The sequence below is a fragment of the Poromitra crassiceps genome (assembly GCF_964638095.1).
Source record: "Poromitra crassiceps genome assembly, chromosome: 10".
NCBI classification, from domain to species: domain Eukaryota; kingdom Metazoa; phylum Chordata; class Actinopteri; order Beryciformes; family Melamphaidae; genus Poromitra; species Poromitra crassiceps.
This window is the reverse complement of record NC_139631.1, coordinates 8,459,089-8,475,497: the sequence shown is the minus strand read 5'-3', so window position 1 is coordinate 8,475,497 and position 16,409 is coordinate 8,459,089. Positions and strand designations below refer to the sequence as shown.

Here is a 16,409-nt window from a genome sequence, read left to right as displayed (position 1 = left end):
CAGGTAGGCTATAGGCTATTCTCATAACGAACCCACAACCCACAAATGTCCTTATAGAAATCCTTTTCCCATATTCATGTCCTCTTAACACAGCTATGTTGTGTTATCTTAGTTTCCTTCTTTTTCTCAGAATGGATGATACTCAGCGATGCGTTTCAGCGTCCCATCTGGGGTGCCAAAATATGTAGTGAATTTAATCAATAATAATGGCGTTATGAATTATGAACCATATAGACATAAAAATTATGATTTATAATAATACTTTCACCATTGAAACAATGGTCTGTCTTTCAGGAAATGCCTAGGGATGCCACTAGCTTTAGATTATAGCTTTAAACTAGAAAAGCTTCATCTATATAATTCATTTAATTCATATGAGCCATTATAAACCAGGGTGTACAGTAAGTCCTTCTCGCTTTACTTCTGCATCGCTGGAGTATTGTATTCTGGAAAAAGACCCAAACCACTTCTCTCATATATAATCAGATTTATTAAACCATATAAGCATAGTAAAATCACAGTATTATACATAACACCTTGTTCGATTGAGAGAAGAAAGGAGGGGAAAAGTGAAAAGGAAGGGAATAAGATAGCTGCTGATAAAAGGTACCAGCAGGTGGAGGATTCTCTAGAAAGCCTAGTTTAAACCTAACCTAATTAAATACATATTCTAATTCAATAGGTGAGTATTTTAAGTTACTCTATATCTTCACAGCACTCTCAAAATTAGCAGAATGAGACTTGTGGTCACTGTGCCTGACTTTCGCCGAGTTGAGTGGCTGATCATTCTCTCTCTCTCCCTCTGTTCGTCTGCGGGAGAACGGCCTTCCCTGGCTTAGGATGGGATCCCACCGGAAGGCAGGAGCTGCCATGGCAACGAAGGGTAGCCGTGTCTGCTTGGACGGGCAGGCGAGGGGTCTCAAAACCGGCTGGTTGTTGGTTCAATTGTCTTTTAATGATCCTCTTGGTTAGAGGATCTCATCCCGTTGAAAAAGGGGATCGCCCTTTAGTAATGGCAATTATAAAAGGGATCATCAAAAATGATTTAAGCTTCACCTATCAAAAATAAAGCAACAAAAGGTATCTAATCTCACTATATCGTCTGGAACTGAAAAAGCCATCCTTAAGAGTCAGTCAGCGTGCCTATTTGTGGGAAGACGGCCTCCTGAGTACTGCGGTCGGGAGCGGCTGTCCTTTCTCGATAGGGCCACGTGACACTCTTTGTTGGTGGCAGAATTATGAGACAATCACCATTTGGTGTGGTGAAAGCTGCAATGGCCTTCAAAAGCATGGCATCTTTTGAGGCCTAAAAGTAAGGACTACATCTTGAATTCTTGAGTTCTAAAAAAGTCCTTGTTGTTTCAAAGTTTTTCTTTCGTCTGCTCAAGTCTGTTAGAGAGCGCAGCCAGCCACAGTTTTATCTCCTCCTGTCAGGAGAAAGGGGGCAGGGAACACCCCTTGCAACATGGCCCTTTCATGCATTGAGATAAGGAATAGTAATTTTCACTATTTATAGAACTTAACTAAACTATGTACTTCTTTTACAAACCTATTTATATTTCTTGACATCACTCTTGGTGTGAGAAAACAAAATATAGATGGAAATGAGAGATGAACAGATAAGATAGCAAAGTAGATATAGACAAGCATTGGTCTTGTTACACAGGGATGGAGTCAGGCTGGCCGAGAGATTTATGACTGTGTTTTCCCAGAGACAAGCCCAGATGGGGAAGAGCTTCTGCTCTCTTTTCCCTTAAAACTTATAACACGATTCAAACATCTCGTCAAATGACCTCATGGCCATGGCACATTCACAATTACATCCCACATATTATTCTGATTATTTTGAAATCAAACATGTGTGGTGTATCTTTATATTTAAGGAACAAACCAAAACTATTTCTGGAACACGTATCTTTACCAAATCCTATATATGTGTACACAACCAAACCATATCTAAGGGAACCACAGGTTAATTAATCACTTATCTCGGGTGAATCCAAAGGAATTACTAGATTCAGTAATATGGGACAGGTTGTATACTAATTGTACTTAGTATTATCTTATTATAAGATAAATGACTCTTTATTTCACACATACAACACTTATATCTTGACAAAATATAAAGTCAATTTGGTTAGGCTATGGTACATTTCTTATGAGACAACACAGTTTTAGAGTAATCCTGTCTCCCGCTTCGACACGGTCAATTAGTTTTATGACCTCTGGTTGAAAGCACATAAAGTCATAGTATTGCATTCCTTCATTCCTTTACAAGAGCAAGTTAAATGCATGTCATCCCTATGAAATACATATTGTTAACTCCAATCACAATGTCTGAGCAGTTTGATACCAAACATGAAGTCATAGATATGCATACATTGCGAGATGTTTTTATATGAACATTCTGAGCATGTCTTTTAAGAAAATGTTTCCACAGGAAAAGGTCAGTGTCTGTGTGACCTGTTAGATAACTCTCTCTCCTGTCTGATGGGTAATAACAAACGGTCTGGTTCCCCGGAGTCACCTCAAGTCCATTGGGATAAGTTGGGGCTGTTTTCCACCTCCCTTGGTGTCATTCATCAAGGGTAGGTGAGGGGATCAGCCCCACATGACCGGGCTCCCCAGTCAAAGGTCAGCTGAGTTACCTCTCTACAGGGTCCAGGACTCTGGTGTTTGGCGTTTGACAAAACAGTTGAAACCGGTCTGGGGGGGTTGTTCCCCCACCCCTAAGATGCAGGGCACATCCAGAGGTCAGTTCCTGTGACCACTGGAGGAGAGATCTGTACATTAAATACTCAATACTTAATGCACGTTGCCAGATGATTTTCATTACACTGGTTCGATCAGGAATGCACATTATGCAGCATCACACGATGTTACAAGCTGAACAAGCAACCGTTTGACAGACAGCGACAAGACTATGTCATGAAAATCAATATTCTAACAATATGTTGCTGATGAGACAAGTAAGGCATTTCAAATCATATTCAAAGGTCCACAGTTCATCGGTTGAGGCAAGATTATTGGCTGAATACTATTTAACAATTCATCAACATCTTATCACAAAAGACAGATACTTATTTTAAAAAATAACACTTTAGTGTTCGACATGATTTGCAGGAGGCCGGCTCATAACAATTGGTGTATTATATATTATATCGGCTTGTACAGAAGAGTGGTAACATATTTCTTTTTGTATCGGTGGGTTGCACTGAGAACCATCACCCCGTCCTGAAACACAATGAAAGGAACATGTTTATACATCTAAAGTATACATATAGGAACATGTTTATATATCTAAAGTATACATATAGGAACATGTTTATACATCTACAGTATACATATAGGAACATGTTTATATATCTACAGTATACATATAGGAACATGTTTATATATCTACAGTATACATATAGGAACATGTTTATACATCTAAAGTATACATATAGGAACATGTTTATATATCTAAAGTATACATATAGGAACATGTTTATATATCTAAAGTATACATATAGGAACATGTTTATACATCTAAAGTATACATATAGGAACATGTTTATATATCTAAAGTATACATATAGGAACATGTTTATACATCTAAAGTATACATATAGGAACATGTTTATATATCTAAAGTATACATATAGGAACATGTTTATATATCTAAAGTATACATATAGGAACATGTTTATACATCTAAAGTATACATATAGGAACATGTTTATATATCTAAAGTATACATATAGGAACATGTTTATATATCTACGTATAGTATATAACGTGTTTATTCACCTTATTCAGAAGAGACCGTCTGGCTTGAGGGACTAACAGGAAGTGTAAACACAATCAGAGGTTCAGATCGCATTTACACTTCCTGTGACTCATAAACCTAGTCTGGCACAATAATGTGAGTCAAACTAGGTTTGACCAGGTGAGTCAGACTAGTTTGAGCAGCTAAAACAGCCGGTGTTTTGAACAGGAAGTCGCGATACAATGGGTCAAGTGGGCGGGGCTGCATAAGGTGAATATATCTACAGTATACTGTACGTATAGGGTTTGATATGAACATGTATATATACCTACAGTATACCTATAGGGTTTGATATGAACATGTATATATACCTACAGTATACATATAGGGTTTGATATGAACATGTATATATACCTACAGTATACATATAGGGTTTTATATGAACATGTATATATACCTACAGTATACATATAGGGTTTGATATGAACATGTATATATACCTACAGTATACCTATAGGGTTTGATATGAACATGTATATATACCTACAGTATACATATAGGGTTTGATATGAACATGTATACCTACAGTATACTGTACGTATAGGGTTTCATATGAACATGTATATATACCTACAGTATACCTATAGGGTTTGATATGAACATGTATATATACCTACAGTATACATATAGGGTTTTATATGAACATGTATATATACCTACAGTATACATATAGGGTTTGATATGAACATGTATATATACCTACAGTATACCTATAGGGTTTGATATGAACATGTATATATACCTACAGTATACCTATAGGGTTTGATATGAACATGTAAATATACCTACAGTATACCTATAGGGTTTTATATGAACATGTATATATACCTACAGTATACCTATAGGGTTTGATATGAACATGTATACCTACAGTATACCTATAGGGTTTGATATGAACATGTATATATACCTACAGTATACCTATAGGGTTTGATATGAACATGTATATATACCTACAGTATGAGTATACCTATAGGGTTTGATATGAACATGTATATATACCTACAGTATACCTATAGGGTTTGATATGAACATGTATATATACCTACAGTATACCTATAGGGTTTGATATGAACATGTATATATACCTACAGTATACCTATAGGGTTTGATATGAACATGTATATATACCTACAGTATACCTATAGGGTTTGATATGAACATGTATATATACCTACAGTATACCTATAGGGTTTGATATGAACATGTATATATACCTACAGTATACCTATAGGGTTTGATATGAACATGTATATATACCTACAGTATGAGTATACCTATAGGGTTTGATATGAACATGTATATATACCTACAGTATACCTATAGGGTTTGATATGAACATGTATATATACCTACAGTATACCTATAGGGTTTGATATGAACATGTATATATACCTACAGTATACCTATAGGGTTTGATATGAACATGTATATATACCTACAGTATACCTATAGGGTTTGATATGAACATGTATATATACCTACAGTATACCTATAGGGTTTGATATGAACATGTAAATATACCTACAGTATACCTATAGGGTTTGATATGAACATGTATATATACCTACAGTATACCTATAGGGTTTGATATGAACATGTATAGATACCTACAGTATACCTATAGGGTTTGATATGAACATGTATATATACCTACAGTATACCTATAGGGTTTTATATGAACATGTATACCTACAGTATACCTATAGGGTTTGATATGAACATGTATATATACCTACAGTATACCTATAGGGTTTGATATGAACATGTATATATACCTACAGTATACCTATAGGGTTTGATATGAACATGTATATATACCTACAGTATACCTATAGGGTTTGATATGAACATGTATATATACCTACAGTATGAGTATACCTATAGGGTTTGATATGAACATGTATATATACCTACAGTATACCTATAGGGTTTGATATGAACATGTATATATACCTACAGTATACCTATAGGGTTTGATATGAACATGTATATATACCTACAGTATACCTATAGGGTTTGATATGAACATGTATATATACCTACAGTATACCTATAGGGTTTGATATGAACATGTATATATACCTACAGTATACCTATAGGGTTTGATATGAACATGTAAATATACCTACAGTATACCTATAGGGTTTGATATGAACATGTATATATACCTACAGTATACCTATAGGGTTTGATATGAACATGTATAGATACCTACAGTATACCTATAGGGTTTGATATGAACATGTATATATACCTACAGTATACCTATAGGGTTTTATATGAACATGTATACCTACAGTATACCTATAGGGTTTGATATGAACATGTATATATACCTACAGTATACCTATAGGGTTTGATATGAACATGTATATATACCTACAGTATACCTATAGGGTTTGATATGAACATGTATATATACCTACAGTATACCTATAGGGTTTGATATGAACATGTTGGGACTGGTTACCTTGATGGAGAGGGCGTACAGGTGGTTGAGCATCACATGGTTGGGCTCTGGCAGCAGGGTGGGGTCACACTGATGAAGACACACACAGACAAGGTGAGTATTACTGGATCAACCACAGCTTTCTAGGCAGTGACATGTTTGTGCTCCTCCACTCACAGAGATGCCCGTGTCCTTGTTGAGCAGGACCTGCAGCAGGTGAGGGGGGAGGATAGGAGGATGTTTGATCTTGTCCTCTGTCTTGGTGATGTACGCCTCCTGCAGGTACGGGCCTGGAGGAGAACTGGACAAGTCTGGAGAAGGACCATCACATCAACACCATTGTAATACAACCTCACAGCAAAGGAATAAGGTGGATTTTAGCCCCGTACAGTAATCAACAAATCTCAAATATGAATGCTTTTTGATCTACTTTAAAATGAACCAGATATGGTTCATTCATATTTACAAATAAGGCTTAGCACTTGTTTTAACCTACTTGGAGCAACGGGCATTTACACACAGAAAAAAGGTATGCACAAGTTAAAACAAACAACGCACAGGTACATTTAATCATTTACTCAATTTTGCATTATCTACCATACATTAAGTGTGGTATAAAGTGTCTATTTTAAATATGTATATATGAAAGAATGTATATGTATAGTATGTATAAATAAGCCACACAGGATCATAAAGAAATGCAGATATTGCAGTTATTGACCGTTCAACGTGAACGAGGCCTCGTGTCAGATATTGTAGTTATTTCCCAGTAAACGTACATCAAATAGTGTGCGCGCGTGTGTGTGTGTGTGTGTGTGTGTGTGTGTGTGTGTGTGCATGGGGGGGATATTACTGGGATATTACTGTTCCTGGTTTTGAGTGTTTCAACTGGTAAAGTGTCAAAAGTAAACTGGTGTTCAAGTGCCTGGTTGAAGTGTTAATCAGAGTGATGGCCTGTGGGTAGAAAGTGTTTTTGTGTCTGGTGGTTTTGGCGTTCTTCACATGAACACGTCTTCACACAGTAACTGTGCAGGCAGCGTCTGTACCTGAGATGTCTGCAGTCTCCTGAGAGTCGATCCTGAGGGCGTCGAACACTTCAAAGTCAGTCGTCTTCACCTCGATGACGTTATTGACCGTTCCGGTCTTGGTCGTGATCACGGCCTGGAGAGGATGGCAAAATGAAACGCTGAGTCAGCTGAACTCTGTGTCACTGTCATCACGACCAGGCGAGCAACCGCCAACATAAACACAACAATCATATTTTCAGAACAGCTCATGTGACATTTCAGCTTCTTAAAAAGACAGATTACCGCGTCTCACTCTGATATGGCGTCCGTCCTTATCAGAGTCTGATAGAAACTTCTTACTCACCCCAGTAGGATCATATCAGAGTCTGATAGAAACTTCTTACTCACCCCAGTAGGATCATATCAGGGTCTGATAGAAACTTCTTACTCACCCCAGTAGGATCCAAGGTCCACTGTCCGTCTACACACATTTTATACTGGTGCTCTCCCTCCGGCAAGTCCACAATAGCCACAAAGTTGTTCTGACTGAGTTTGGGAGAAAAATCCTGTGTGAGGTTTACATCAAAATCCATACTTCAAACGTGTCATATTTGAACATGCATATTAAAGCATCCTCCATCAGCCAAAGCACCTTCTGTTGAGTGGGATCTTGGTGGCCCAGTTGTTAAAAGAACCGGACACAAAGACTTCTTTGGCGCCGCCCTTCCATCTGAACACAGTGGGCCGGGCCTGCGTTGGACTCTTACTCTCACTCTCCAGGTCCTGCTGCCAAGCCAGAAACTCCTGGATCTCCTGTGGAGCCTGGGCAGCATGAGGTCCATGTGTTATTCACCTGCTCTCCTCGGTACAGTACATCATCAGAATCATAATAATAATTTGTATTATTATTATTATTACTACTACTACTACTACTACTACTACTGAGCATGAGTCTTGTACAGAAACTCCATTACCTTTGGGTCCTCTCTCTGGAAGAGGTCTGCGTCCTCGGTGCTGTCCATGAGGATTTTGGGTCCAGCCTCTTTGCCCCCTGTCTGTCCCTCTCTGTCTGACCTTTCACCCTGGGCCCCTCCGGCCCTGTCGCTGCTGCTGTTCCCCATCTCAGAGGCCTCCACGGGCCACCACCCTAAAGCAAACAAGCCACACATCATGTTCAAGTTCACACTCTGGCCCCCAGGGGCCCCCGCCCTGCAGCAGCAAGCCACACATCATGTGAAAGTTCACACTCTGGCCCCCAGGGGCCCCCACCCTGCAGCAGCATGCCACACATCATGTGAAAGTCTACAATCTGGCACTGAGACTGGGAACAGAGGCGCAGAAGTGATATTTTGGGCAGAAATTAGTTGTGTATATATCAAATGAAATCTGTTGAGCTCTACTGTCCTTAAGTGCACATGTGAATTCTAAACTAAGTTATTAATAAATAATAATAATAAAAAAGACCTAACATTGAACACACTGAACTATTTCATTGTGGGCAAAAGGGCAACTTACGCCCCTTTGGCCCTGATGACTTTCTTCCAAATATTGTCCATTAAGTATATTGTCATCATCATCCACATGTTTATGACGTTTTCATAATACAGTGAGTTAATGCATGTATAATGCATAACATAACACAATGCATAGCAAAGTCAAATGTCAATGACTATAGGCCCTTCTGGTTCTCACCTCTTGATTGTTTTGGCTCTCCTGTAAAGTTAACGCCCCTCTGGTTCTCAAACTGGAGGCCCAAGGACCCCTGGGGCTCAAAGGTCCCTGTAGGGACCCTAGTCCCTAGTAGGGACAATGGTCGGGACTCCCTACTAGTTAAATCAACAGCTTCATTTGACTTGAGGTTAGGAGGAGTGATGTGATTGGTTCACAGGTTTCTCTCCACCAACTGTTGCCTCCCTGGCTAGTATCAATAGTTAATAACCATTGATTTGCATAACTATTAGTTATGTAATTCTACACTGAGTCATAAGTTAACTAACGACAGAAATCTGGACGCTCCTTCGGAAGCAGTTTTATCAGATGGGGTCCTCCCTGGTCTAATGTGTGTGAACGATCGGTTTGTTTGTAGAAAAGTACCCGGAGCCGAGCTGCTGCACAGGCAGGCAGTCCCGCGTTGTTTCCGTCTTTCTGCTGGAGAGGAGCTCTGAAATAGCCTGTGTGTGTGAGCGGTGTGCATATGAGCGACCAGTGTTTTTCCGCCTTTGTCTTACCTGTGTGTTGTTGTCTAATGTCCTTTCAGATGTTGTGTGGCGTGCTATGCTGCTTCGCCATTGAGTGTAAACTTGTCTCCTCTGACCTGTCCTCCTCCTGCTGCAGATGGACGGACAGAGCAGGAAACACACCTCTTCCGCCTCCTGTCTGCTGCCGCGCCAGTGGATGACGTCATCGTTTAAGCCCCGCCCCATTGACTCCTTGAATTTGAGGGAATTGGGCCTGAAAAGTCCTTGAAATGTCCTTGAGTTTGGTGTTTATAGAAGGTGGTGGGAACCGCTGGTCTAAATTTGCATAGCTCAGGTAAACAGTGTCCTGGTACCATGATACTGTATATCAGATTTCTCTGGATCTTTCTCACGGCTATCCACTTTCATGCTCTTTACAGTTATTATCTCAGAAATGTGTGTCAACAACAATCTGCAGCTGTACTGCTCTCAGGGTTGGAGAGCAGGATTACATTTAATGAGGACTAGATTACTGAATGAGAGGAGGATTACATTTAATGATGATCTCAGATTGCAGAATTTGACACTGCAATTTGCCCAAGAGTGAAAACTGTATGGTACACACCTTAAAAAACCCTGATGATTTATTTGTTTGATTTTAGTTTGAAGAGGAAACGATAAAAACACAACTCTCAATTGTGATTTGCAATGGTAAATAAAAGGGTGGAAAAAATGCTCTCCAGTCAGTGCTCAGCATGAGGCCTAGAACACACAACTGGAAGTGATGTCATGCAATTGTGGATCCAGAAGAGGGCGGTGATGCAACATTGAGGATGCCAACTGCCATAAAACACCGAAAAGAAGAAGAAGAAGATTGCCCGACTGTGATGTCATCAGGCAGTTGTGATGCCATCAGTTCCTCGAGTGCTTTTCTTCTTTCTTAAGCATTTGTTCAAGGCTTGAACCCCTGGTATTTATTTGTTTATTTATTAGGATCCCCATTAGCTTTTGCAATTGCAAAAGCTAGTCTAACACAGAAAAACATTACACAAAAACTATAACATTACATTCATTTTGTAATCATTTTCAACCTTACAGTTGCGCATTTGCATTCATCCTACAATTATTTCATTTTTCAATAGTAAAATCATGGGGAAAAAGAAAGAAAAAGAAAAATACAATAGTAATGGTACAAATGTTTGATCTCTGAATCACTCAGCAACCAAACCAATTTGCAAACAACAACCCCCAACAAGAGAATAATAATTGCCGCTATATTTAGTAATGTTTAATTTCTTTTTGCTTAAAAAAACATCCTCAAATTAAATCAGTTTGAGATAGATAGATATCACAGTAACTGTTAATTTAACTCTGAAAGTGTTGAAATCTACACTAGGCCTATCACTTAGCCTATTAACACTTTAATACTAATTATACTAATAATTATGATACTATTAATACCTAAATTGGGAATTGACCTGATAAAAAGTATGTCAGGTGTAAAAAGATTGGTAAATTCAGTTTACTGTAGGCTGATTGTCCCTCCATTAGTCTACATGTAGGCTAATGCTATTATTTGACAGATGTTGACCATGCATGTCCAGGGGTTTGCCTTTATAAAAATAAATTCTAACATATTACAATCAGATGTGTCCATAACTCACTGGTTTCATCTCATTGCTGGCAGGTAGAGAGAGGACTGAAGGAGTGGTGAGAGAAGAACTGCATGTCTTGGTAGTGGGAGATGACCTGAGTCACACCTGTAACACCAGCTGGGCACTTGACCACAAACCTCCTGTGGTAATATTATTGATGCTCACAAGTCATTTTTTGCAAGTCTAAGTCAAGTCTCAAGTCTTTGAGCTCAAGTCCAAGTCAAGTCTCAAGTCTTTGAGGAGCAAGTCCAAGTCAAGTCTCAAGTCTTTGGTCACAAGTCCAAGTCAAGTCTCTTATGGATGAGCGTTCTATCATCTGTTACATGCCATCCAGTCTGCTTAGAACACTGCATAGCTAAAACCAAGGAATTCAAAGCATGTACTGTATTATCGTCACTCCTTTATCTATTAGCATACATTATCAGCATTGATTGGATGACATCAGTATAGATTTCCTTAATGTTAATGCACCAAAAAAATAAAGATTGTTCACAAGTCCCAAAACTCAAGTCCAAGTCAAGTCTCAAGTCTTTGAGGACGAGTCTCAAGTCAAGTCTCAAGTCACTGTGAGTGAGACTTAAGTGCGACTCAAGTCCAAGTCCCAAGTCCAAGTCCCCATCTCTGGGTAATAACCATAACCCAGCATTTCATGGGTTCCCATCATGCATTCATTTCCAATGCTCAAAGTGAAACCAAATGGCAATGAAATGAGTAAATCAATAACTACAACATGTGAAAGATATCGCTTGCAGTTGCTCCACCTATGATTTTGTTGATCATCACTGTAAATAGTGTGCTGGTGGTGTGGCCTGAGGATTATCCACTCTATTCTTAGCCTTTTAATGGTGTTAATATGACATATCATATTAATATGACATATCAGAATACAAGATCCTTCAGACTCAGGACATGGCAGCAGGTGTGAAGGATGAAGCACAGTATGTGTCACTTACGACTCACCAAAACCAAAATATTGTGCAATATTGCACAATATCCTACCAACATTTATTTGATCTAAACATGGTATTATTAATTAAAGTGATTTCCCTGAATATTACTGTGTTACATTACAAGGAATAAGAAGGGGGAACTGTTCAGTAGCTTGCCAGAGAGGAAGACATCAAATTAAATCAACAGAAGCACCCCTCCCCCCCAAATATATGACATTTTGAAATTAAACCCATCAGATTAACATGGATGGCTTTGTCAGAGCACATTTTAAAGTAAAAAAATGTGTTGTTTTTTACGTTTGTTTTTACAGTTCAACAATGCATGTCACATAAATTAATTCATTCATTCATTCATTCAAAGCCTGTCAGGGTATTCATTAGGCATCTTTTCACATGCTAGCCTACATTTCATGTTCACTAAGAAAACAATGTTGTTGAATGGATAGAACATAGAACAGCTCATCACAGGCTTTTGTTACAAAAATAAACACACAATCAATCCATGAGCGACACTTCTCATCAATGGAAATGTTGATGTGGTCCTCTTTCATAGAGACTCTGTCATCAACTCAGCATGTTAAGATCAAGTTCATAAAGAAACAGACTCTTTCCTCTTGCCTGTCATTGCACAGGTTCCAAAGGGACTCCAGCTCTTAAACGTCTGATGCTCTGGATGAAAGGAGAGATGTTCTTCATCGCATGGAGGTGAGCGCTCCGTGTTAGTGTCACCTCCTCTCCTCTTCCTCCTCCACTACAAGGGGTCAAATACATCTTGTGGGGTTGAAAGGAGAAAAGACACTTGGAATCTGGCGTCTATCTTTGGCCTCACTGCGTTCTGGTGCGTTCATACCGTGGTGAAGTGCACAATGATGTATATGGTGATGACGAGGAGGCCGATGAAGAAGGAGGCGATCCCCATGTGGAGGGCTTTCCTGCCCAGCCGCTGAGCACCTTCATAGTCCTCGTCGTCATAGCTGTTTTGGGCCTACAGGGGTCATGTTGGGAAAAGAGAAGAAGGATACAAATTAATATGAAGACATTTGAAGTGTGGAGCAACACCAGGAGACACAGCTGAACTTTATTTCAAATTTTATTTAATTGATCTTACATTCTAGTCAAGGTTTCCAAAAATACCAAACATGTCATGCTGAATTACAGGGGAAATGTATAAATGATACACAAGACATCTCGATTTTCTCCATTTGATGTCATGGTGAAACATCTTGAGTTTGAATATTTCACTCAATATAAATGTGACATAGCTTCAGTGAAGCATTGGAACGAGGAGATACTGACTATGTGTGCAGCATTCTGATATCAGTCCAGGTCTTACTTACACCAGTCTGATATCAGTTCAGGTCTTACTTACCAGTCTGATATCACTCCAGGTCTTACTTACACCAGTCTCATATCAGTCCAGGTGTTACTTACACCAGTCTGATATCAGTCCAGGTCTTACTTACACCAGTCTGATATAGGAGTATCATAGTCATACATCATACCAGTAAGGCAAATGGAGTCACCCTGGCAAAGTGACATGAGAACCTTTTTCAGAGGACATGTCATATCTGTTTGACGGCTCCAATAAGAGACTTGAGCAGAAGATCATTGTTATGATGGGGCTCTAGTCTGTTAGGGAGAAACATTTTGATGCTTTGCCTCTGTGTTTCTCACCTCGGCCCTGCTTGGCTTTCTTCTCTAGAGTGTAATCGATGTGAAGGCAGATGGTCCTCATCTGGTTTCTCACAGCTACAAAGATGCAGCAGCTGCTGCTGCCTCATCGAGTTGCGTTAAGGGGGACAGTCTGTCTCTCATGCCAGTTTTAAAGGGGGACAGTCTGTCTCTCATGCCAGTTTTAAAGGGGGACAGTCTGTCTCTCATGCCAGTTTTAAAGGGGGACAGTCTGTCTCTCATGTCAGTGTTAAGAGGGACAGTCTGTCTCTCATGCCAGCTCCCAGACTTCTGACATAGAGACAAACAGACAAGCACCGTCCGTCCGTCCATCCGTCCGTCCACCACACTTCTGTGCGAGGAATATTCTCCAGGATGCTGAGTCAGTCAGCAACCAGTAAGCCAGCTGCTTTCTCCCTCCCTGAATCTCAGCTGGGATAAAGCCATTGGACAGTGACTATGTGCCATTTGCAGTGTTGGGGGTAACTCATTACAAAAGTAACATATTACATGTAATATATTACTTTTAGCAGTAACTCAGTAATATAACTGATTACTTATAGGTGGCAGTAATATTATACCAGTTACTTTGTCAAGTAACTCAAGTTACAAATTGAGTTACTTTTTTTTAATCAAAGCACCTATTTAAATAAAGATACAATCATTTCCTAATCAAACCGTGTTTTTTTTATGCAAATAACCACTATAGATGACAATAACAAAGGAAAAGAATACAAATTTGAATTTTGGATTGTTTACACTGACTTCAAGGCAGTTGAAATTATTTTTCGGCATGGTTCTGGGGTGGCAATGTCATTCTGCTGCTGCTGTTGTTTTGGTGAAAGTAATGCAAAAGTAGTGTAATAAGTAACGAGTTACTCTACACAGACAGTAATATTGTAAAGTAACTTATTACTTTCAAATGAAAGTAACTAGTAATATGTAGTATATTACATTTTGAAAGTAACTTGCCCAACACTGGCCATTTGTCTGAGCCTGGAGAGGCTCTGGGTCAGACAGCAGCTTTGGTTCTGAGCCTGGAGAGGCTCTGGGTCAGACAGCAGCTTTGGTTCTTGGATAGTCCGTCGTGCTGGAAGTACATTTGATCTGAGCTCGCATCAGCAGAAGCACTCGTTAACGGCACTGACCTACTGCTCAAAGCAGTGGACGGGCTATTTCTGTGACCCATGAGATGATGGTTCAGACTACTCATTTGTAATGTCTGGACGGTCTGGACCCCCAGGACGGTCTGGACCCACAGGCATGTTTCACTCCATGTTGAAAAGATGAAAAACATGCAGGCTCCTGCTGTAGTATGGCAGACATCTCTGACACATAATCAATAGTAACCCAGCATCCACCACTGTTACTGATATCAGTCCCTCCTCTAATGTGTCAGTCCATATGCCCTGCATGCCACATATGATTTCTATGCAGTGCCTGAAGGGACACACGCTGTTGGCTGAAAACATCATAACAACATCACTTAATTTGAACCATTTGTAGAGAGGGACCACCAGGTGAACCACATCATCACTTCTCATTTGAACCATTCGTAGAGAGGGACCACCATGTGAACCACAACATCACTTCTCATTTGAACCATTCGTAGAGAGGGACCACCAGGTGAACCACAACTTTGCAAGACTCACCATGACAGAGAACACCAGAGCCACGATGTTGAAGGGCCACGCGGGGCAGAAGCAGGTGACCATGGTGAGGCAGAGGTAGTTCCTCAGAGGGGGGACCTCCAGGAGGCCAGCGCTGCCGGCCAGCGAGGGCTTGGTGGTGGTGTCGAGGTCCGGCCGCGGTGGCCTCCCCGGAGACATGGGAGCAGATGGGCCCGGCTCAGCAGCACCGGGACACAGGGAGAGCGCAGACTGGCAGGGGGGTGGAAATCCGAATGAAATTGCACTATCAGCCAACAGACTGGTGAGAGAGGGGCCGATCGAGGCTGTGCTGAGCAGTTAGACACCAGCTGCTGGTTACTGTGAGGACGGAATGCAGCCGTCAGTTAGAAAGAGGAGTGTGAGTCAAACGGAAGGAAGAGGAAACTGACACGTGGGAAGGAGAGTTTACTGGACACCGATGTCATAGATTCATTTGTAACGGGTCACAATTTTGGAAAAAAGTCAAACATGACGCATGAGTGGAATGTTTTAAAATAATTTATTAGGAATTTTAAAAAGTTTTTTTCCCCCCCGAGGAAGAACCATGACAGGAAAAAAAGAAATCAGAAAAGGTTACAGTGTCGACAAGATGATTGTTATTTTTCAGTGAAGACAGCATCAAAAGTGTGAACTACCGTGGTAGTCCGCAGCAGTGTGAGAAAGTGTATCAAAAATCTAAAACCTTTTGTAGATTGATAGTGCTTTTGTTCTTAAACTAACATTCAAAGGAAAACATGTATCATGATCTGCCAGTGCAACATCCTCGTAGCTCTGGACCGTTATTTTCATCTGGAAAATAGCGGTCACATTGCTACAGTCTGTGTCGTCCAGTGGATATGCAGTGTATCTGTCCAGTGTTGTGGTGGTGATGGTGGGCGGGGTTACAGGTAAACAGAAGGTACTAACGCGCGGGACACACAGGCCCCTAGCCCTTCTAGCGTCCTCTATGAGACAAGCACCCGGGGTTCACAATTCATTCTCAAGCTACAAAGACGTCGTCCGCGCTGGACTTTACG

At 40.2% G+C, this 16,409-nt stretch overlaps 2 protein-coding genes across 2 annotated transcripts; both read right to left on the bottom strand.

Moving 5' to 3' along the window:
* Positions 1 to 616: 616 nt before the first annotated feature.
* prkab1b (protein kinase, AMP-activated, beta 1 non-catalytic subunit, b) lies at positions 617 to 9,638 on the bottom strand. Its single transcript, XM_083643889.1, has 8 exons — positions 9,499 to 9,638; positions 8,245 to 8,417; positions 7,923 to 8,092; positions 7,723 to 7,816; positions 7,310 to 7,424; positions 6,441 to 6,574; positions 6,285 to 6,353; positions 617 to 3,234 (listed from the first exon to the last, which is right to left on the bottom strand). The coding sequence occupies exons 2-8, from the start codon at positions 8,389 to 8,391 to the stop codon at positions 3,157 to 3,159; spliced, it is 807 nt and encodes a 268-aa protein (XP_083500015.1). The 5' UTR covers positions 8,392 to 8,417; positions 9,499 to 9,638; the 3' UTR covers positions 617 to 3,156.
* Positions 8,393 to 15,552, bottom strand: LOC310783825 (transmembrane protein 233-like; the record flags this gene model as incomplete). Its single annotated transcript, XM_083644722.1, has 4 exons — positions 8,393 to 8,417; positions 8,518 to 8,591; positions 12,903 to 13,037; positions 15,376 to 15,552. The coding sequence occupies 4 exons, from the start codon at positions 15,550 to 15,552 to the stop codon at positions 8,393 to 8,395; spliced, it is 411 nt and encodes a 136-aa protein (XP_083500848.1).
* Positions 15,553 to 16,409: the final 857 nt, after the last annotated feature.

What these genes read in the sequence shown, in the direction of transcription:
- prkab1b (XM_083643889.1), bottom strand. Translation starts at nt 8,391, where the DNA reads ATGGGGAACAGCAGCAGCGACAGGGCCGGAGGGGCCCAGGGTGAAAGG. An exon ending in AAGATCCCACTCAACAGAAG is followed by an intron (nt 7,817 to 7,922) that starts GTGCTTTGGCTG and finishes TCCCAAACTCAG; the next exon opens with TCAGAACAACTTTGTGGCTA. An exon ending in GGAGACTGCAGACATCTCAG is followed by an intron (nt 6,575 to 7,309) that starts GTACAGACGCTG and finishes GTCCTTCTCCAG; the next exon opens with ACTTGTCCAGTTCTCCTCCA.